The sequence below is a fragment of the Panthera pardus genome, unplaced genomic scaffold (genome assembly GCF_024362965.1).
Source record: "Panthera pardus isolate Hobbes unplaced genomic scaffold, ASM2436296v1 HiC_scaffold_16, whole genome shotgun sequence".
Taxonomy (NCBI): domain Eukaryota; kingdom Metazoa; phylum Chordata; class Mammalia; order Carnivora; family Felidae; genus Panthera; species Panthera pardus.
Window position 1 is genome coordinate 156,278,832 of NW_026526721.1, and position 21,244 is coordinate 156,300,075.

The following is a 21,244-nucleotide window of genomic DNA, read 5'->3' on the forward strand; positions in this document are numbered from 1 at the left end:
CATTGTGCTATTGTTGGCATACGTTTTATTTTTACGTAGGCATAAATATTTTTGTTTTAAATTGTTTCCTTTTTAAGAGATGAAACCTGAGGGGAACGTCTCTTCTTTTGCCAGGACCTTTATCCTGACCACTCTTCACTCTGTGTATCCACACTTTGGTATTTTCCTTCTGTCTTTAGAACTTGAAATTTTCTTACAGTGCAGGTCTGCTGACAGTATATTCTGTCAGCTTCTACTTGTCTAAAAAAGTACTTTTAATTCGTGAAGGACATTTCCATCGGGTACAGAATTCTCGGTTGATAGTGTTTTATTACAATCCCGGACGCATTTCACACTGTTGACTGCTGGATTGTTTTATTCACGTAAAAAGTGTTGGTTTTCATTTTGGCATACAGTTACTCGGAATCAGGAAGATCCCTTGGGGGTCTTGCTTTTAAAGCGTCTTAGGACAGACCAAGGGCCAATGTGACCCACCACTGAGACGATATCTCCTAAGCCCTCCACTGAAGGACACATCAGACTTAGGTTGCCCTTTTGCCTCTCTGCCCCCACAGCCGCCCCCCTGGGATCTGGGGAGGGATAGATGAGGAGGGGAAGTGGGATTCAGCCCTCCTTGAGCTAACAGGACTCCCAGTATGCTGTATTTTTGAGGACCCCTGACTCCAGAACAGAGTATTGGCGGACAACCCACTCGAAGCAGAGTGTTACAGGATGAGAAGTTAGGAAGCGAAAAAAAGCTGAGTCTTGGTCCTTGCGAGTTCATAGTCCCCTTAGGGATGACATGACGATTTCGATTAGTACCAGAGGAAGACCAGCGATGGTGACGTGTGGCAGGGCACCGCTGGGAGGGTCCTGAGAGTTCCAAGGAGGGTGAGTCCGGGGAGGGAATCGGAGCCGAATGCCAGGGTCAGAGAACCGAACGGCTGGGCGGATGGGGATCACCAGGAGCCCGGAGTGGACTTTGCTGAGGGACTGTCTACCTTGCCTCTTGGCTCATTCCTCCTTTCCCTAGGATGTTGATCTCTGGACTGGAATACCGGGGGCACTGGAGGCCGGGGGGCACTGCTGGAAGGAGCGGTGCCTGGTGGCAGGCCGGCATGAAGGTGGAGACTGAGTGTGTGAGGCCCGTCACCCACCCCTGGCCCCGGCTCAGAAGGGTCCCCTCGATTTAGTCAACGCTCTGCTCTCACGTTGTTGTCTTGAACTTCTCAACACCTTTCGAGCAAGGACACCGCATTTTCATCTTGCGCTGGGCCCCGTGGGTGATGCGCCTGGCTGACAGATTCCTTGCAGGTCTGTACCCCACAAGTACGGGGAGGTGATCTCAACACTGAAAAGGGGTGGGGGCTTTGGCAAGAGCAGAGGCCCTGAGGGAGCAGTAAAGGCCAGAGACAGGAGTCCAGACGCGCTCCAGCGTGGGCGTAAGAGAAAGCACGGAGGAGGCAAGCAGTGGAGACCGCAGGCTGCCAGGAGAAGGTGAGCCTGGGAACTTCTGAGGCCGAGCGGTCTGTGGGTCGGCTCTGGGCACCAGGGGATCCCCGAGCTTGTGGAGAATGAGATGGAAGCAGGTCCTGGGAGGTGCCCCTGGGAGGGGCAAAGTGAGCGCGTGGGGGTCGCTCTGAGAGCGCCCCACTGAGGGGTGGGCAGGTGGCGCACTGCCCCTGCTTCGCCGTGGGGGCGCTGAGGCTCAGGGGCCTGGCCAAGGGCACACCACTGGCCCGATCCCAGAGCCCGCCCCTCAGGCTGCCCACCCGGATGCGAAGGGGCGAGAAGGGCCTTCGACATGACCTTCGACCTTCCAGTACCCGAGAGCTGGGCAAAGCAGTGTGAAGACCTCGTCCTAGAAGGTTCCGCTTTAAACCCCACTGGAGCCTGTGACACGTCTTTGCATCCCGTTACCCTTCTAACACCTGAAAAATTCCAAATCTGGGGACACAGCGGGTCCGGGGGGTGGGGGGTGTGGACCTGCCCGTGAGACCAAGAGGCAGGTCATCACGCCCCGGGGGTGGGACCAGGGCATCCGCTCCAACAGGGTCCAGGTGACTGTTTCCCAGAGGCCCCGCGTCACCGAGCGGGGCCCACCACCACGGGGCCCGGTCCCGGACTCACTGCCCGCCCGGCACAGGCCTCGGGTGGGGCCCCCGGCTGTCTTCTAAGACCTCCTAACTTCGCCTCTTGGAAAGCTGGGACACTGCGTCCCACAGCCTTCCCGGGAGCCTACTTTTGCTGGGACGAGAAGATGGCCAAAAGGGCCTCCTGACAGGCCCAGGAAGAGCGTCTTCCGTCCTCCGAAGACGCCGTGGCCCCTCTCCTGGGTGGGATGAGGGACGCGTCTTCCCTCGGGGCTCCAGCGGCCCGGCCTGGGTCGGGCCCCCTTCTCTCCAAGCCTCCCTGGGTGGGCGTGGGGGACGCGGGCTCGGCCTAGGGCCAGTGCCACGTGCCCTCCTCGAGGTCCCTGGGATTCCTGAAATAACCCAGCTGGAGGAGTCTACGGCCGGGCCTCTGGTTCTGCGGCCTTCGGCCTTGGGTCTTCTCTGGCTGGTTTCCTGCGGGGGGGGGGGGGTGGGGGGGGGGGGGGGGAGGGGGGGGAAAGGGCGGGGGCTGCGGGGTCAGGGCTGAGGAGAGGGCCGCTGGCAGGCAGCTCTGGCGGGGGCCGCGGCACCGTCCTGGCCGATGCGGGCCTTCGCGGGGCCGAGAGCGGGCGCACTCCTGCGGGAACCCCGCGTGCCCCGGTTGCCTCGGTTTTAAAAGAACCATGTAAGGAAAGTGAGGCTCACAGGGCATCTCAAGGGACACTGGGCCCCCGGCTCCGGCTGCATCGTGCGACCGGGCATCCCTAGCCACTGGCTTCTGACTTCCTCCCAAAAGCCACTGAGATAAAGACCTGCCCTGAAGTCTCAGCTTTTGAGTGGGGGGTAAGGAGTGTGACGGTGTGGCCCTCAGGAGGGACAGGAGTGTCCACCGCCTGACCCCTCCTCGCCCAGGGCTGGCTCTGCCAGCGGAAACCCGGGCCTAGGCATCGAGACCCCCTGGGGCCTCTGGGGCCCCCGTGTGGGGCCTGACAGCCGGGCCGTCCCAGGGGTGCCCGCGAAATAGGCACAGAACCAGCATGAGGGGGGTCGGGCTGAGGAGGGACCCGGGATCAAGGCCCACCGGCCGCCCGCGGCTTGGTGACAGTATTGCAGGGCCTCCGGGGGGTGGGGTGGGGGGGACTCCTCTCGGGGGAGAGACCGCGGGACGCCTTCCACGCCCCCCCGCAGGCCGGAGGACCGGCCCCTGCCCCCCTCCTGCCCGGCGAGGGCTGCGGTCACCCCCGGCCCGGCCTCTGCCTGGGCGGCCACTCCGCCACCGTCCCTGAGAGCCGGTGGCGACGGGCTTGCGGTCCAGAGACCCGCTTTCAGCCTTCTGGGCTTGACCACAGCGTGGGCGGCTCCTCTGTCCGCCTCTGAGAAACACGGGGCCGGGCCCACGGGGCTCAGCAGCCCTTCCTGCGGGTCCCGGCCCATCCTCCCCCTGGGGGATGCCGCCGGGTCCCCTCGGGGTCCCCGTCCCCGTTCTGCACCCTCGGGGGTCCACGCGGGCAGGGCGGCGGGGAGGGGGCGCCTCCGGTCCTGTCCGCTCCGCTCCGCTCTGTGGGACGGGCGGGCTGAGGACACGCGAGCAGGGTGGTCACGCAGCTGCGCCCCCAGCCGAACCCGTGGGAACCGGGGAGCAGAGCGGGGCGGTGTCCCCTCGCGCGTGGCCAGCGGGAGGCCTGAGGCGGCGGCGCCATCCCACGGCTGGCGGGACAGGGGTGCCGGCGGGCCCCGAGGGCGGAGGGGAGGCCAGAGACAGGAGCGCGCGGGCCCAGTCGGCGCGCGGGAGACCTAAGGAAGGGAGGTGCAGGGTGCGGGGCCGCGGGGAGCGCTTGGGTGGGCGCGCGGACCGCCAGCCTCCCTCTCGACACGGCCCGGCCGGTCCCACGGCCACCCTCCCGAGGCCCGCGGCCCCCCGCGGACGTGGCTCCCGTGTGCCCGGCACCCCAGGGGTACCGCGTTCCCCACGCGGCCCTGGCTTCGCCCTGGCGGAGCGCTTCGTGGCGAGGAAGGTCAGGGGAGGCTCCTGGGGAAGGCAGCCTCCAGCGAGGCGCGCACCTCGGGGGGCGAGCAGGCCGAGCCCGGAGAGGCCGCCCCTCGCGGGCGGCCGTGGGCCCCCGCCCCCACCCCGGGCGGGGAGTTGAGCTAACGGGCCTCTCCCCGCCGCCTGCGTTCGCCCCCCAGCCAGGACCTGCGGGAGACCCGGAGCTGGCCCCCCGGCCCGCCTGCCGTCTCTCCTTCCCCAGCAAACACAGGCGCGCGGGCTGCAGCGCGGGGAGGCTCCCGGAGGCGGCTCAGGGCCCGGGACCACAGCGGCGGCTACGGCTCGCTGGTGTTTCGAAACGCGAGCGAGCTGCGGAAAGCGTTCCTCAAGCCCCGGACGACCACCGACCGCCTGTGCCCTGGAGCGCCCTCCGCCAGGCGGGGACCGGGCAGAGCCAACTGGGAGACGTCCGCGCCGGCGGGCGGGGAGGCCTGGCGGGGAGGAGGGGCTTCTGGCACGCTAGGCCCCCCCGGGGCCGCCTCCACCGATGCGAACGGGAGGAACGGGGGGATCCAGGTGCCGGGCCCCGAGGGACACGGGTCTAGAAGCCACCAGGTCCTCAGCCCCTCCCGGCTGCCTCCCAAGTGGAAGGAAGGGCCCGCAGGTGCGTGGTGGCCCGGCCGGAGGGACCGGGCCCGGGCCGGGGAGTGGGGGGGGGGGAGGGGGGTGCCGGCCGCCGCGTGAGGCAGAGGGGGGCAGCTGGCAGGGGAAGAAGGAAGCGGGGCCCTGCCCTCCCGGGCGGTCCTCAAGCCGGCTAGACCGCAGCCGGAACCCCAGAGTCACCGTCCTCGCGCCTGGGAAAGAGGTGCGCGCGGCCCCCACGGCACGGGGGTGGGGTGGGGGCCCTCTTCCGCAGGGGTGAGCCCACACCGGGGTGCCGGGCGAGGCAGCCGGCCCTCCCTCCCTCCGCCTGGGGCCGTGGGCACGGAGGCAGCCCCCCCAGCGGCCCTGGCCAGGCCCCCCGCGGGGACAGAGCCTCACCTCCCGAGGACGAGGACCGAGGACGAGGATGGCCTGGGCCCCAGTCCCGGCCCCAGGCTCCGCGGGTGGCGCACGCGCCCCCAGCCGAGCCCGCAGCCGGCACCCCGCCTCTGGCTCCAACCCCCTCCCCCCCCCCCCCCCCCCCCCCCCCCGACGACGTGACCCGGGGCTGGCTTCGGAAGGGGGGCCTCCCAGGCCACGTGCGCTAAGGAGGAGTCAGAGAGGTGCGCGTTGCCTTTAATGGCTTCGTTACTGTGGTTTCGGGGGACACACCGCGAAACAGAACCAGGGAAGGGGTGGTCGCAGCTGTCCGGGTGCCGGCGACACGGCCTCGCGGCGCACGCCCCCCCTCGACTGGGGTTCGGCAGGCGGCCCCTTCGGCCCAGGCCACGGGCGTGACAGCGGCTGGCTGCGAGGGGTGAGGCCCCGGGGCGGTGCGGGGGGGGGGGGGGGGGGTAGGGGTGGGGGTAGGGGGACAGCCGCATCGGCGTGCGGCCTGGCGGGGGGCTCCACGGGCCCCCACCAGGACACCGGGGGGCGGGGCTGCCTGCCACCGGGCACCGCCTCATGGGCCACGCATGGGGTCCGGGTCCAGGTGCCCCCGTGCCCTCGTGCAGGGCAGCCCGGGCGGCCCTCAGGCCTCCTCCTCCTCCTCCTTACGGCCTTCCCTTGATTCCTCCTTCAGGTTCTCGGCCATGAGCTTCATTTGCTGTTGAGAGAACACAGGACACTGGGTGAGCCACGCAAGCCCGAGTGGTGGCCCCTGGGTGGCGCGGGTGGCGGTGGTGCCCCTGGGGCTCCGGCGAAGGCACTCGGAACCCAGAGAGGCCGAGAAGTCGTGGCGTTCGTTCCGACGCGGCCCGCGGCGTGGCTGGGAATGTGGTGCCTGGGAACCCAGCGCGGTGGGGATTCTACGGATCCAGAAATGAGGAGCAGCTGGAAACCCGCCCCCCCCCCTCCCCTGCCGGATCCCCCAGAACAAGAGGGGCAGGGAGAGGACACAGCAGGGGGCCCGGAGCACTGACGCGGGGGCAACTGCGAACTGGGTGACCCTCTGGGCCTTTGTTTCCGCATCTGCGCAATGGGAGTCGTGGTGCACACGTTGCAGGGTGGCTGTGGGGGTCACCGTGCGTGAGATCCCTGGCCCCGAGCCGATGGGCCAAAACAGCGGATATGTTTAGCAGTCCCCTGTCCCTGCAGCCACAGGACCACGCCCGGCCATCCAGCGCCACCCGGGGGCATCCTATGAAATCTCGCTGAGGGCCAGGCCGTGACGGAGGCGCAGCCCGCCAGGCTCAGAGGGGAGTGTCGGAAGGAGCCCGGGCCCCAGGACGAGGCGGCGGCCGTGCGGGAGGAGGTCCTGGGGCCCCACCCTCGCAGCCCCCTGTCCCGTGGGTGCTGGAAAACACGACTGTGGCTCTGCTTGTTTGCTGAAAAACTGAGTAACTCCTTTGGAATTTGGCCTAAAATACACACGCTGATTTTCGATAACCGTTACTTACGGGAAACGCAAAACTGTGCGCACAAAGTCCGCCGCTGCCCCAGGAACCTGGCCGCCCCTGTGGGAGGCCCCGGCCCCACGCGGGTATGGACAGCACACCACGTGCCCTCTGGCTTTCACGGCGAGGAACCCCTTTCGTGGACTATCATCAAGAGCCTCCGTCTTCCGCTTCAACCCCATCTCCCCTTGTGAGGACCCTCAGATCTGCCGGGCCTCCGGAGACCCCACTTCACCCCAGACGGTTCCCTTCTCTGAGCCCGGCCTGTCTTCCACGGGAGGCGGGAGCCTGCGGGCGGCCGCTCTCTCCCCGTGGGCCGGGAACTGCCGGGCCTTTGCTCGTCCGCAGCAGGCTCTGGGAGGGCTCCTGCTGGGGAAGGGGGCAGGCGGCTCACGGCGGCCAGTCTGCGGGGGAGCGGGCTCTCCTTGCAGGGGACGCAGCAGGCCGACCGGAGCAGGACGCGGGCGCAGGAGCGGGCCCTGGCCCGAGGACCCGCAGCGGCGATGTCTGCACAACCTTCGGCCTGAGGGGCGATGGTGACGGCTTGACTTAGTTCACCAACCGGGAGGAGCAGAACTGCCAGGCCACGTGAGGGTCGAGCCCACTTCGCCTGCTAACGGCTGATGCAACTATCCCCAAACAGCAAAACCGGCACCTTTCAGGCTGGATTCGCGGGGACTCTCCCAGCTGATGTCATTTAATACTTAAGAGACCTTCTTAAAGGTCTTTTGATGAGAGGCAGAATATGAACCTATTTCCTGATTTGACAAGTAACCATAGAAAGTAAAGGCTAAATAGATTTAACTAAACTAGAGCTACAAGGGGGACACACTACTCCCTGGCTGGTCAGAGAATCTTCTAGCCATGCTCCCCCAGCGTTCACGTGGGGAGGAAAATCAAAATGGGTTTTGATCCAAAGGAGGCTCTGAGGCTCCCCGCAGGGTGCCAGCTGCTCCCTCCCTCCTGCCTCCGGGAGCCCCTTGCCCTCACGGGGGGACTGAGGGGGTCTGCAGATCTCCCAGGAGGGGCACCCCGCTCTCCGGCAGCCGGGCCGAGGGTTCTGTGGGACGCGCCCTCTCCCCGGAACGACCCGGCCTTCAGTGACTCTTCTCTCAGGCCAAGGTGGGACCTCACACAGGCCAGGGAGGGACTGGAGGGACTCGGAAGCCACCTCCCTGCCTGAAGCACCCGCCCCCCTTGCTCAGGGTGGCCGGCTCCCAAGCTCAGGGGGCATCCGGGAGGTCACGGTTTACCCGCACTGAGCTGCAAAGGTAGGAACGGCGGCCAGTGAACCCACCACCCTCTCAGGCCTCAGCCAGGCAGCAGGAGCAGTTGGCTGGGAGCACCTATCTCTGTAAGGAGGACTGCCCAGGCCCCTCAATCTGCTGGGCTGGGCCAAGCCCGCCTGCGGCCCTTCCCCTCTGTGGTGGGTCCCGTGGGGCCCGATCTGCCTCATGGAGCTTTGTGACCCCACCGGAGACGTGGCCCACAGTGGGCGGGAAGGCTTGTGCTCCCCAGACCTTTGCCAGCACAGGGCTGAGCATCCTGGCCACGAGGGGAGCTCAGGCTTGGCTCGTCTCCCTGTATCTTCCGTCCTCCCTGCTGGACACGCTGAGCCGGGGCAGGACCAGAACTCCAAACCCATGGCTAAAGCCCAAAGAAACACTCAAGCAGCTTAGAAGAAACAAGCTGTGGCAGCCGGCTTGCCAGAGATGAAGAGTTAAACTGGTTTTGAGGTCAGTGAGCGACACCCAAATCTTCCCTTGCAAACAGGCAGGCTTCTTCTGTTCCTCCCGAAAGACAGAGTCAGAAGCTATGAGGCCTTGTGACGACTTCTCTCAGGTAAGGAAGGGTCCAGATGCCGTCTGCTGTTATGAACTTGTAACAGAACCCCGACTCCACCCTCCTGGTAAAGAGGAGCCAGGGGGCTGAGCCCCCTCCCCGCCCAGGGGAGACCATGAGTGTTGGCAGAATTAACGCTAAGAAGCACAGATGTTCTAATCCGAAAGAACCTTCATGATCATTCAGTCCTGTGGCCGCTTAAGACCCTGGAGACTCTCCTAAATGCAGATTCATAGGCCCCTCCCTGAGATGCTAACTCACTGGTCTGTAGGGGGGCCCAGGTCTCTGAAGTTTCTCCTGAGACGTCCCCAGCCTTGGGAGTCCTCTGATTTGTTGACTGCCGTCTTGCGCAGGTAAGCAAGCTGGAGTGGAGTGGGGGTAGGTCCCTTCTGGACCACACTGTGGGCCCAGGCAGAGTCACAGGGCAGGGCCCAACCCGTGCTGTTCCCTCTGGGCACCAGGCTGCCTCCTGCAGCCCAGCCCTCTGGCTTCTTTTGCCTGGGGCGAGGGTAGGGGTAGGGGGGCAACATTACTCCTTTAAAAAAAAAAAACAAACCTGCCTTCTTTAGGGATTCCTAAATTAAAACCTCATTAAAAATATAAGCAGGATAATAGTGCCGACTTCCTCCCCACCAGAAGCATCAGAACGAAGAGAATGAAATCTTCCCTAATTCGTGACTCATTAAAACACTCATGTTCCAAATAACTCTTTAAAAAGTACAGGCTGACTTCTTGCATCGTTATTAGCGATGATCATAAGGGGAGCACAGTCGCTGAGTGTGCGGTCCCAGTGCGCAGCTCCGCGCAAGAAAGGACGCATAAGCGGGCCCGCTCCGCCCTGCGGAGACGTAGGCAGGTGCCTTCTGAGACCTGGGGGGGGGGGGGGGGCCCTCGCCCGCCCAGCCTGTAGTACAGACCGAACCCGCGATCAGCTTCGGGATCTCTCCGTTCTCAGCGCTCAGGAAGTCACAACCGACGGATCCCATTACTGCCCGGGTTGCGCTGTGCTCCAACGACTCCGTTACCCCTCCCCCTCGGGAGCAACCACCGCGCACGGAAAAAGCCGGATCGGATGGGGGCAGCTCCGGGCTGCAGGGCGGAGAGAGCCGCTGCCTTCCTGCCTGCCCGTTCACCGGAGGCTTCGCTGGCCTGGGGCTGGCTCAGTTCAGTTCAGGCACAGCACCTGCTCCCCCCCAAGTCCTGCCGGCCTCGGGGGTGCAGGCCTGGCGACGGGGCATGAGGATCACCAGTCCCCTGGCCACCTCCATTCTGGTGGAGCTGGCTGCCCCCCGGGGATTCTAGCACTGACAGGAAGCCTCCACCTCCAGCGGGAAGGACGGCCGTCCGTCTGGAAGCCTCCTTCCCGCACAGCCGCGCCCCCGCACCCCTGGCGAGCACAACCCAGGTCTTCTCTTGTCTCCCACCACGCTGAGGCCAGGCAGCTTGTTTGGGGTCATGTGGCCAGAGTCAGGGCAAAATTAAGCAATTTCGGTGGTTCAGGTGAAAAAGAAAGCAAAGGATGGGCCATGCCACAAAGACTGTTTTTTTCTTTATATATTTTTTGGTCATCTCGACACCCAACGTGGGCCTCGAACTCACAACCCCGAGATCAAGAGTCACATGCTCTTCTGACTCAGCCAGCCGGGCGCCCCAAGACTGTTTTCATTTGTTCTATCTAGAGGAAAGCTTCCCTCAAAGCAGCACTGTTCTGGACACATTCTAATATGACGATTAAAGGCTCCAGATCTGCCCTCAGGCTCCGACGAGCCCCGCAGCAGTGGCTACGGGGCAGGAGGGCCCAGGGGCCGTGGCCCCCCCAGGCTGTCCTGGGGGCCCTGCGTACAGCACCTCTCCCCCTGGAGGGTCTGGTTCATAACACGTACAAAATGCCAGGTCTGTCGAGCATCAGACAGGCCGGCGCTCTGAGTGCCCGCGTCCCCACCCCAGCCAGCTTTACTCCTTCACCCCTTCTCGGGGGCCGCGATCACCTTGCCGCTCCGACCAAACCTTGAGCCCTCGTGACGGATGCCTCTGTGCCCCTCCCCGGTCTTCTGTCTGCCGTGGGGCCCCGCCGACCCCACCTGCCAGGCACACCCACCGCTCCCAGCACCGGCCTGCCAGACTCGCCGATGCCGTCCAAAAGCAGCCCAAGCCGGGCTCTCAAACAGGGAACCAGAACATGCTACCACAGGGCCTTCTCATAGGTTCTGGACTGAACCGCAGGTCACTCGGCCCAGAGGGGCTGCCTGTCGCCGTCGCCCTCCGCTGTAATTCCTGCACTCCGCTCGCGCCGTCTGCTTTTGTCCACGTTCATGTGCAGGGTTTTCCTGCTTCAGTGTTCTATCCACCTAGTGCGTGCTCCGGAGAGGATACGACACTGCCCTCTGCCCCCAGGGGCCCACGACACGGTGCTGTGAGCTGCAGCCAGCTCTCCACAAATACCTGTGGCAGAGGGACCACGGCCTGGAGCCCCAGGCAGCAGCCAGTGCGATGGGGGCTCAGCCCGTAACTCAGCGTGACCACCATGAGCTGGCAAGTAAACTGCAGCACACGGGTGTGTGAGACACATTCCCATTCTTGAAGCGAGCATCGCTCTCTGGACCACAGACGTGTCGGTCACACGTATGGGATCACAGAAAAGACACGAGCGTGTGGGCTTTATTTATGCCCGAAACTCCAGGATTTTGGAGGTCTAGTTATCTGCCCTGGTCGCAGTACGGGTCTGGGCCCCTTAGGACTGGGCCTCAGTGCGGACAGGAATCTTGGTTCCCCCAGAGCCAGCTGTGGTTCTGGCTCTGGCTCGGGTGGCCCGCGATGACAGCCGGGGAAGTGGCTGGAGGAGGAAACTCAAGGGCCGCCAGGAGGGTTGCCGAATTACCAGCTTGACCCCAGCCGGAAACTAAGATTCCTCCGAGATCAAAACCCAGCTCCAAAGAAGCTCCAAGACCTGGTGGCCAGGCCCAGCTCCACCATCGGCTGAGGCGCTGGGGGCCACAAGTCCGTTAACTGCCGAGCTGACCCTGCGGAGGGTAGAGTCCGTTTCACTTGAAAACATGAAAAAAAACCTACTTCTTAAATAACCGCGTAGGCCCTGCTTTCTCTGCGTAGTTGGGTTTCAGAGCTGAATTTCCAAACGCAGAAGTTAAAGGCTCCTGGAAGGAGAACCCCACAGATCTCCTGAGAATGTAAATGACACTCTATGCAGAGCGAGGGGCCTACAGGAGCCAGAGGCTTTGCTTCCCTGCCATCCCCAGGTACGCACTGACTCTCACGCTTCCCTGTTCTGGAAGAGGGGGCCGAGTGTGTTCGATCCGCCACAGCCATCTCTGAAGCCGGGGCTGCTAAGGTGATGTATCTGTCGACGCGATGAAGTTCTGCGGGTGGCTAAAAGGTGCTGCAAAACTGATGAGAGAGTGGCCCACCTTGCTGGGTTTGGGAAGGGTTACTAGGTGCAGAAAGGCCTCGTCAGGGCTGCTCGTGGCCTCTGTCCTTCCACATTCCATCGGTGGCTCCTGGTGTCGTCTCTGAGTCGCCGGCTTCTAAGTGCAATCCTCTGCATCTGTGCCAAACGTGGGTGCCACCACTAAGCGATTAACACCGCAGACCTTCGCCAGCACCCGGGCGTTCTGCCTGCGATGGGCACACTCGAGCTACGTAGGTTCCCACGGGCTGCGGGGCACGGGCAGGTGCGTCCACACCAGCCCTGTGCTTCACGCGCGTTCTCTGTAACAGCTCCACGGAAGTCTCGGCTACTTGCCTCTCCACCTGCCCGTTTCCTGCATTTCTAATTCTGCTTCTACATCAAAACCTCATTCCCCCTCCTGCTTTATTGATACAACTTTCAACGTCTGTTACATTCTATTATTTTTGTGCAACTCAGCGACCAACAGTCATATCACAACACATCCCAGACGCCGTTCTCAACTCCGTATTAACTCATCTGCTCCCCATGACCACCCTACGAGAAACATACCGTCGTCATCCTTTCAAAGGTGGAACGGAGGCACAGGGAGGCTGAGAAGCCTGCCGAGGTCACACAGCTCACGGGAGGCCTGCGCCCAGCGTGCCGACACTGCTCTGGTTTTGTGCTGTTTGACAGCACCTAGCTTCCCGCTGCGGCCACCGGTGCTCCGAGACGCACGTTCAGCTGGATCACACTTCCATCTCAGGAGGGTTTGCTGCCACTTTTCTGATCCTTGGTGAGGCCTAAATTTGGTGCCATCCCACCTGGCTCAGACTTTCTGCTTCTGCTAAACCTCCAAACCAAGGGAGTCCGGCCCTGGAACCCACTGCGTCCACCTCCATCCTGACTTGGGAGCGCGATTTTACGCATGACAGTTAAGAAGTCGCTTACGACTTCAGGAAGGAAGTTGGAGAGTTAATCTTTTTTTAAGAAGCAGAAATCCTTGTCATTCTTCTTCTTCTTCTTTCAAAAGAAAGGCCCCTGAAGGGCACAAGAACCAGAAAATATGGGAAATGCTTTGGAACGTTAATCGGCAAAATCGCAAGTGCCCAAAGGCTCGTGGTGAGCCGGCCACTAAGGAGAGCCCCTCCAACAAGCGACACGGAAAGAGTCAGGACCCAGGTCTGGTACCAAAGTGCAGCTCACTAAACACAGAAAGGGGAGTACAGATAGTCCTGAATACAGTTATTCAGGAACAACCAAGGTTCAAGTAAGCGATGTCTTCTTCGTCACGGGAGGAGAGAAAACCGGTAACAGGTGTTGCTTCAAAGGCAGCCGAACTGAATGGATGCATTTTGGAAACACGCAGATCCCAGCATGGAGAGTAAGAGCGTCGGGCCCTGGAGTGCCCGGGGACATCCACGAAGGGGGATGGCGCAGCATCCTGCCACGGGGATCAGGTCAGAATGCAGACGGATGACGTGGAACAGAAGTGCCATTATGGACGAAAAGAGCCAGAGTCCCCGAGATCAAAAGCAAGCTACGAGTAATCGTAAGGAAATAAGATAAATATACGGATGAAACAATCAGTCCTTCTGAAACGGCCATGCCCTGTGAGCATCATGACCACATAAGAAGGAGGGTGATAACGGCGAGGGTGAGGAGGACACAGAACGGGTGTCCTTGGGAAGTCACATGAGTCGGATGAAGGGGCCACCAATTCTGCGTGAGAAAGGGGGAGAAAGCATTTTGTGTTTTGGCAAATAAGCACGTAAAAAGAGTCTGGTGATTGGTTTGCCCCGAATCAGAGGACAAATGACTAAGTTTCTTTTAAAAAACTGAGTTACTTTCCCAACGGCCTCTTTCGCTGAAATGACTAGACCTCTAGGTACGACGTTATGTTGCAGAGTAAAATGCGGAAGGCAACCTTCCATCCGCTACGTCTGCTGCGATATGGTACCGGGCTGTTTATCAGAAGACATGGAGGTGGACAATCTAATTGTCCTTCCTCGGCCCATGATACTGACACACCCGGTGGTGTTACTTTTCAAGACATTGACCCAGCTCTTCAGATGGCCCAGATGAGCAAGCGTCTGGCCTGCAGGAGGCCCTTCCTGGACGAGACTTTCACAGCATCACCTCCTCAGGAAGCGGCCCCCTCTTGATCTGACTGCAGGGAGGAGGTGCTGGGGGCCTTCAGGACGTGACTCCCTTTTCTGTCTGGAAGCCCTGGGAGCCAGCGAGGGATGCAGCGTCCTTCTCTCACCGCAGAAGCTTACACACAGGTCGCTAGGGTCCCTTAGGAGATGAGACCCGGAGAGGCTTGTAACCAGCCAAGGCCCAGGGTGATCCGGTCAACTCTCATCTTTATCCACAGGTCCTAGGCTGCTGGGTAGGGACATCCCTGAACCCCTAGGCTCAGGGTTCAGGCTGCGAGTGGAGCAGTGGACAGGCCAGAGGACAGTCACAGAGGGATGAAGGGCAGAAAGCACCAGCGGCTGCTCCTTCAGTAAAAGCCATGGCTCGGTGGCAGTTAGAGACCCAGCAGCTGAAACGTCAACAGTTTGGTTGGGTCAAGGTGCCGCACAAAGGCTTAATTAAGAGCCCAAAGAATAGAAATGAACACCACTGACTAACCACAGAAATCAAAGGTCTCTAAGAGGACTCCGAGTGTGGGGTGGGCAGGTGATGTGCTGGTCGCTGGAGGGAACCCAGGGCCCAGCCTCCCACAGGGGTCCTGGGTCAAGGAGTAGGAGGGGCAGGATTTCACTGCGGCATGAGCAGAAGGCCAGACAGTTTAGAAAATAAAGGGCTGGGGTAAACATTCCACCAAATTAAATGCAGGAGACAGTCTACGGCCCACATCAGGGTTTCAACCAGAGATGTGTTTTTTTTAAAGCTTAAAATAAACATTTTTCCTAAGTATTAAGGGGGAATAACCTTTAATCTGAGAAAGCCATGCCATCACTACGAGGACAGAGGCAGCGGGATGAGTGGGGGTGGCGGCACAGGGTGAGCTGTGTCTCTGTCCCGAGAGGCACCCACACCCCTTTCCGTGCGCCCGCCGTGGGGTCTGGGGGGGGGCGCAGCCAGGGAAGGGCTCCGGCCCGCTGCAGACCGGTCCCGGCCTTCAGACGCGCCTCGCCCACCACCGAAGACTAGAAAGATGCTTGTGAAACTCCGGCCGGGTGCAGGCCACGGAGAAGGCCCAAGTGCCCCCCACCATCTGCAGGATCTCCCCAGGACAATGAGGTTGTTGTCCCCCATCTAAATACCATATGGCTCTTTGATAAACACACACCTCTCTATCCTCTGTCAATCTGGTATTTCGCGATCAATATTACGACTAAAACCACATAAAACCAAACCAATAGTTAGAACACTGACTGCGATGTTTACAGCTCTACATCGTCTCCACTGCCTGAGAGACAGGTGTGTTCTCTTCACCCGGGGGCAGGGTCCCATCCCCGGCAGGTGAGCACGGCTGCCCCGGGTGCCCGTGCTGTGAACCAGGACGGCCACCATCGGTGCCCCTTCTGAAGAACCCGGGCAAAGCTGGGACCCGGCACGATCCACCTGACCATCCTTGATCTTCTTCTCTAGGAAAAGCGCCGTGAGTGCAAGACGGGCTCTAGCCTCCACTCGCTCGACGTCCCTTTCCCCCCGAGCAGCTACTGCCTACTTACGCCCGTCTACAAGCCTCGTTAAGTAGAAAAGCTACTGCTTTTCTCCTACATCTTGTTTCACGTTCCTTCCCGTCACCTACATCCCCTCACGAGTGAGTGGCAGCGACCGTAACCAACGCTGACGGCCCAATACAGGGGGGCAGGAACGTCACAGGCTCTTGAGCACATTTGGGCTGTCGGCGTTTCCTGAAACCTGGGACCGAAGTGGCAACAGGCCACTGACACCCCTCCGCGGCACCGCCGTCCAAGGGACTATCTTCCCATCAACCTTCCTGCCGGCGGACGGGTCCAGGTCAGACTTTGTAGCAGGTGGAGTTAGAATAGCAAGCTGGATGGGGTTTTGAAAACTCATGTCTATTTTTTATTTTCACTGATTAAAAATATTAGATAGGCATGAAAGTCATCACTTCTGTGAGTAAGAAAGGACTTCTTTGCAAACATGTGTCTTTGAGAGCAAAGAAACCCAAGACCCTCGTGTGATCGGAACACAGAGCGTTCACGGCCGACACCCCTCACGCGGTCTAGTCAGGCCACGTCGCGTTTCTCCCAAGTGTCCGGGGAGATACGGCCTGGCGCGTGTTGGGGTGACGTGAACCGAGGTGGGGTTTCCCAACTGCAGCGATTACGACGTCTCGCTGAAATGAACTATGGAACCAGTCCCGGATCAGCCACTCAGTGCATCCCGCCCTCCGGGCCTTGGCCTTCAAGAGCGGTGCTCCTGGGATGCCACGGTCAGAGGAGTACCATCAGGTGAGGCTCTGAGAGGCGGCAGGTGCACGTGCACGGGCTTATCCCTGTTCCGACCATGTTCCAAAGGCTCTTTGGGGTTCCCTCCAAAATAACAGAAATATACAACAGCAGCTACTTTATTATTCTGTATGTAATGCCACGTAACGGAAGTACAAAAGTTCTGATTGTTCTTAGGACCTGAAGGCACAAAGGAACTTAGAAGACGGTCTTGGCTCTTTGAGTGAGGTCAGCATTACCAAATTCAGGCAATTTGGCAAAAAAACCAAAAACCAAACCAAAACAAAAAAAACAAAGAAAAGAATTGTTTGCCAATTCAGAAGGAGGAAAAGCTAGGATGAAAATGTTGCAGTTACAGGCACGTACCACATGCAGAAGACCACACAAGCGGAGGGAGGAGGAGCTTCAAGAAGCTCCCAACACCACCGCAGGAAAGAAGCCAGTACCGCGGCCTTGACTCCAACTCCGTCTGCTTCTACTCGCTGCCTCCGGGTCTCAAAACGTGGCCGTATTTCACGCTGTGAGAGCAACAATGGCTTCCTTCTGTTTCCATCACACTGTTCAGAATCTGGAAAGTTCCAGGGAAATGGGGGTCTAGCCTGGGTGACCGGTGCTGTCCTTGGTGTGGCCTTTGGACGAGCTCACGGTCCCAGGGTGGGGTAAGCTGTCGGCCACACAATCCTGCTTGAGCCACACGGCCGAGCTTTCTACCCAAGTCGCGTACCCAGAGTGTCAGAGCTCTGCCTCCTCGCTTTGCTGTTTAGGAACACGAGCCGATCCACCTGATAGGTGGTGAGTTAAACGTGCCTTCAGATTTTTAGTTCCTTCTCCACCATTGCTGCTGTTTCCCCGCGCGAAGCCAAGAACAGCAGACCGCGTGAGAAATAAGGCGTCTGCTGACAGGGGACCCCTGGTAAAAGTAACGAAACACAGAGGACTTTCGCCTCTCGCCCCGAACGACCTGGTCATTTTGTTAAGAGGACGCGGGGCAGACTTTGCAGAGCACGCGGCCAGGTTTTGGTGAAGTGATTCTGCGTCCCCCAGCAAAGTCTGCAGCTGAGTCACAGCTGATTCACGTGCGTCTCGGGGGGGAACAAATCAGCGTCTCTGCAAGTTGTCTGGGACGAGCCAAAGAGACCAGCCTGACCAGGTCTATAATCATAGAGCGGTAACCAGGGTGTGGGTAGACGCCGTGTGTTTTTTGCCCTCGGAACCGAGCGTTCTGGGCACGTGCGTGGAAAAGCACGTGGATAAATGCGCTTCCTCTGATGCCTAACTTGAAGGGCACGAAAACCACTGGAGGAGAAGAGCGAAGCCCCCGAGAGGGCGAACAGCAGGAGCGCGCGCACAACGCCCCGCCGCCCTCATCGTCAAGAAGGAACTGGTGTCAGCACGAAGACTTCCGTGGCCAGAAGAGCCAGTCAGCCCCCGGGCTTGCAGCAGCCAGGCGTCCCGGGCCGGGAGGAAGCGGAGGCTGACCACGAGAGGAAACCACGCACGGGGCGGAAACGGAACACAACAAAACGGCGGGTGAGTCAGGGCTGAAAGGCCTCGACCCCGTGAGAAGGCGGCTATTTCCAAACAGAGCCCTCCGCGGGTGCCCACGCCCCCCACCAAGAATGGAGCGTGGACGAAGGGGCTCGACCCACGGTTCTCCTGTTCGCCCCAGTCCCACCGACCCCACCAGCTGACCACCCCAGTGATGCAAGGCACCTGCAGCCCCCGGGACGGTGCCCGAGACTCCAGGGTTCCTGGCTCCCAGGCGGACGGGCCCGGCCTGGACCTCGAGCCCACCTCTGGGCTCCTTTCCCGCTGCTCCCGGCCCCCGCCTCGCCCCGTTCTCCTGCCCTTCCGCAGGCTGCTGTGCGGGGAGCTCTGAGGTGACCACGCTCTCTGGCCTGGCGGCAGTCTCTGGTCCCCCAGCCTCCCATAAGCCCGTGAACGCCCACCGCCGTTGGAAGCCCGGAGCACCAGGCACACTTCCGGGGAGCACCCCCAGCCCGCCGCAGGCAGGACGGGGCATGTGCCACACACGCCCGCAAGCGGGGGGACAGTGACGCGAGAGCCGGTACGATGCCTCTGCCTGCTGGCCTCCCTGAGACACACGGTGGGCTCCCGAGGCCGGCGCTGGTCACCGGGGTGGCCCAGAGCTCGGAGGCGTGTGGCCCGGGACTGGGAGGCGCCCAAAGAGGCAGGGCGGGGAGGCCTTTGGCACAGCCCTGCGCTGCGACCCGCTGCTTCTGCCCCTTGCGGGGACCACAAGCACATCTTCCTGGGCCGCACAATTAGACCCCCTTGTGCCACCACGCCCCGTTCCCTCCGAGGGGCCGATCCACGGCTGGAGGAGAGCCGAGGGCGGCGGCGCGGCAGCGCTCCAAGGGCATCCCACACCTTGCTGATCGGCAACCAGGATGCCTCTGGGGATCTTTGGTAAAGCGAGTTCCCCGGGTCCCGCTTGCGATTCTCATTTAGCAGGTCTGGGGACGCGTCTGAGAATTTTATTTCCGAGCTTTTCATTGTCATATTTCAAACTTACAGAAAGCTCGCACGCATAGTGCTAGGGATTCAGAATACTCTTACTCGGATTTGCCAACTGTCTTCTTTTTGCCGTTTGCTTCCTTACTCGCTCTGTTTTTTTCCTGAACCATTTGAGAGTGAGCTGCAGACAACATGCCCCTTTGCCCCCAAACACATCAGTGGATACTTCCTAAAATCGAGGCCTTTCTCTTATGATACAGGAGAATGTTCTTTTCCCTAAGTGACTTTGAATAGGATGGCCACCTTCCTGTTTTATCAAACTTTCCCCAAATTTTATCAAATTGGTATGATTCAGGAAGTATCTAACACGAAGTATTCCTGCAGAATGGTAAAACAGCAACAGGTTATTCTGAGGCCACAAGGTTATGGTAAGAGCTTACAGTGATGAATCTGAGTATTTTGATGAACTAGAAGAGAACATCACATAAAAAGAAGCACGCTACTGGGCTGCGTTTCGGGATGTGTGCTGGGCAGCCTCTAACTGGCCCCCGCTGGTCCCTGCCCCTGGCACGAGTCCTTTGTGGAACCCTCCCTCCTAGGGTGTAGGCTGGACCTGGTGACTCCCTTCTCAACAACAGAACACAGCGAAGGCGAGGGGATGTCACTTCTGAAGTTAGCTTACAAAGAGGCTGTGGCTTCTGTCTCAGGTGCTCCTTCTCTTGCACGGGCTCTGTGAGTGGTCCCGTGGAGAGGCCCACGTGGCGGGGAACCCACATCCGGGCCCTGAAGCTCCCAGCAGGTGTGCGTGTGAGCCCGTCCAGCGCTGGGGGGCCTGCAGCGCCGCCCGACATCAGAGGCACCCCGGTGAGCCATGTGCAGATTCACAGAAAGGGGGAGAGAGCCACTGTTTACTGTTCGGGGATAATTTGTTGTCCGGCAACAGAAAAGACGGGATGGCTAGCGTGGAATATCAGAAAACTCATGACTTCAAAATATGCCGGATTCCACGGGGAGCTGAATGGAGTAACAAAAGCTGGAGGGGTCCTGGCCGGAGAGGCGGGAGGTGGAATACTTCTCCCGATTATTTAACCTCTCTCTCAACCAAATTCTTCCTAGTGACTTTTACAAATGTTTTTATTTTTAAAATACGTGTGCGTAGTCTAAAGGAATCAAGCACTATAAAAACGTTGCGAATAAAGATCCATTCCTGCGTTTGTTCCCCAGCCCCTCATCTGGAGGTGATTTCTTGTCACATGACCAATTTCGTGATCATTCCTTCAGAAGTTTTGTTTCGCTGGCCCTGCCCACCTCCCCCCGCTCCATTATCAACATAGGGTATCTCTAGGTATCTTTCTTGTTTTTCATATAAGGGTAGCATAATATATTCTGCATCTTGCAAAATAAATCTCGGAGAGAGTTTTGTATCAGGAATTGCAGGAAGTCCTTTTTCTTTTGGGTGCCTGCAGGATGTGTATGGACGGGACAATTCATTTAACTAGTCCCCTAAACCAGGGTGTCCCTATGACCTTTGAGCATATCTGGGGGATAAATTCTTGGGATTTTCTTTAGGCTGTTAAACATCGTACTCTCTCTCATTAAACAAACAAACAAAATCCTCCCTTCCACCGCCTACCCCAGTCTCCCTTCTGTGGACACCCAGTGTCCTTCTCGCTCTCCCAGCCGACCCTGCTCATAGAATGGTCTCTCTCAGCTGTTTTCTCATTCTGGCTCCCCAGCCACCCCTCCATGGCTCCCGGCCCGTGAACCCACTGCAAAAGATCCCTCTGAGGTCACCTGGCTGCCATGCTGCCGAACCCAAGGGCATTCTCTGGGCTTCATCTGGTGCATTCACGGCTGCCCCGGATACCCTGCCGCTACCTCCCTCCGCACCGCTGCCCGTGACTGTGACGTGGCACCTCACCTGGCCCTCCGGCCCTCCCACCTCCCCCTGCCCCATACCCAGCCTCTTCTGGAAGCAATCCCCAAGGGTCAGTCAACTCCAGGCCCTCTGTTCACTGTGCATCAGCACCCCCGCGAGAACATTCTGTGATGCCAGGAATGTTCTCTTAGCACTTAAAATGTGGTCAGTGCAACTGAGGAGCTGAATTTTTCGTCTGATTTAATTTGACCAACTTAAACGTAAAGGGCCACAGGTGGCTGCAGGCTCCCGTGGGCGGTGCTCTCCCTGGGAGGGACCGCGCATACCCGGCCGTGGTCACCGCCTGCACGCAGGGCACACACACGTCCCTGCGCCCAGCTCAGGTTTCCTTCCCGACTCACACAAGGCTCACAGCGCCAACGCCCGGCTGACCTCTCCCCTGGATGCCGCCAAACGGACAAAACTCAACCTGAGATCCTCTCCCGAAGCCGGGCGGTCTAACGGCTCAGTGTGAGGTGCGCAGCTCGCGGCTCAGGAGCCTCAGAAGGCCAGGCGTGGTTGGCCTTGTCTCCTGAACATTCCTGCTGTGCCTGCCCCCGACATCTCGGTC

At 60.3% G+C, this 21,244-nt stretch overlaps 2 protein-coding genes across 6 annotated transcripts in view; one reads left to right on the top strand and one right to left on the bottom strand.

Annotated features, from left to right (window-relative positions):
* ANO10 (anoctamin 10) overlaps positions 1 to 21,244 on the bottom strand; it is a 283,194-nt gene that overhangs the window by 13,488 nt on the left and 248,462 nt on the right. The window contains exons 13-14 of one of the 3 annotated variants that reach the window (XR_008422657.1): positions 12,415 to 13,384; positions 5,317 to 5,809 (exon numbers count right to left, since the gene is read on the bottom strand). The exons of 1 other annotated variant lie outside the window; for it this stretch is intronic. Coding sequence is in view for 1 of the 2 variants with exons in the window: in XM_053904133.1 (XP_053760108.1) it covers positions 5,735 to 5,809 (75 nt within the window). In the remaining variant the exon portion in view is untranslated. Of the gene's footprint in view, positions 1 to 5,316; positions 5,810 to 12,414; positions 13,385 to 21,244 lie in introns of those variants that run through there. One more of the 3 variants, XM_053904133.1, reaches the window with a different exon arrangement.
* Positions 6,930 to 19,979, top strand: LOC109248688 (uncharacterized). Of its 3 annotated transcripts, XM_053904137.1 has the most exons (4): positions 6,930 to 8,441; positions 9,078 to 11,695; positions 12,322 to 14,521; positions 15,358 to 19,979. In XM_053904137.1, exon 2 carries the CDS (start codon positions 9,191 to 9,193, stop codon positions 10,118 to 10,120), a length of 930 nt encoding a protein of 309 aa, XP_053760112.1. In that variant the 5' UTR covers positions 6,930 to 8,441; positions 9,078 to 9,190; the 3' UTR covers positions 10,121 to 11,695; positions 12,322 to 14,521; positions 15,358 to 19,979. The 3 variants fall into 3 exon arrangements, with proteins under 3 accessions (XP_053760112.1, XP_053760110.1, XP_053760111.1); XM_053904135.1 differs by having other exon boundaries at positions 12,322 to 19,979; XM_053904136.1 differs by lacking the exon at positions 6,930 to 8,441 and having other exon boundaries at positions 8,993 to 11,695; positions 12,322 to 19,979.

Bases quoted from the DNA above. Each gene is read 5' to 3' on its own strand.
- LOC109248688 (XM_053904135.1), top strand. From the start codon at position 9,191: ATGATCATAAGGGGAGCACAGTCGCTGAGTGTGCGGTCCCAGTGCGCA.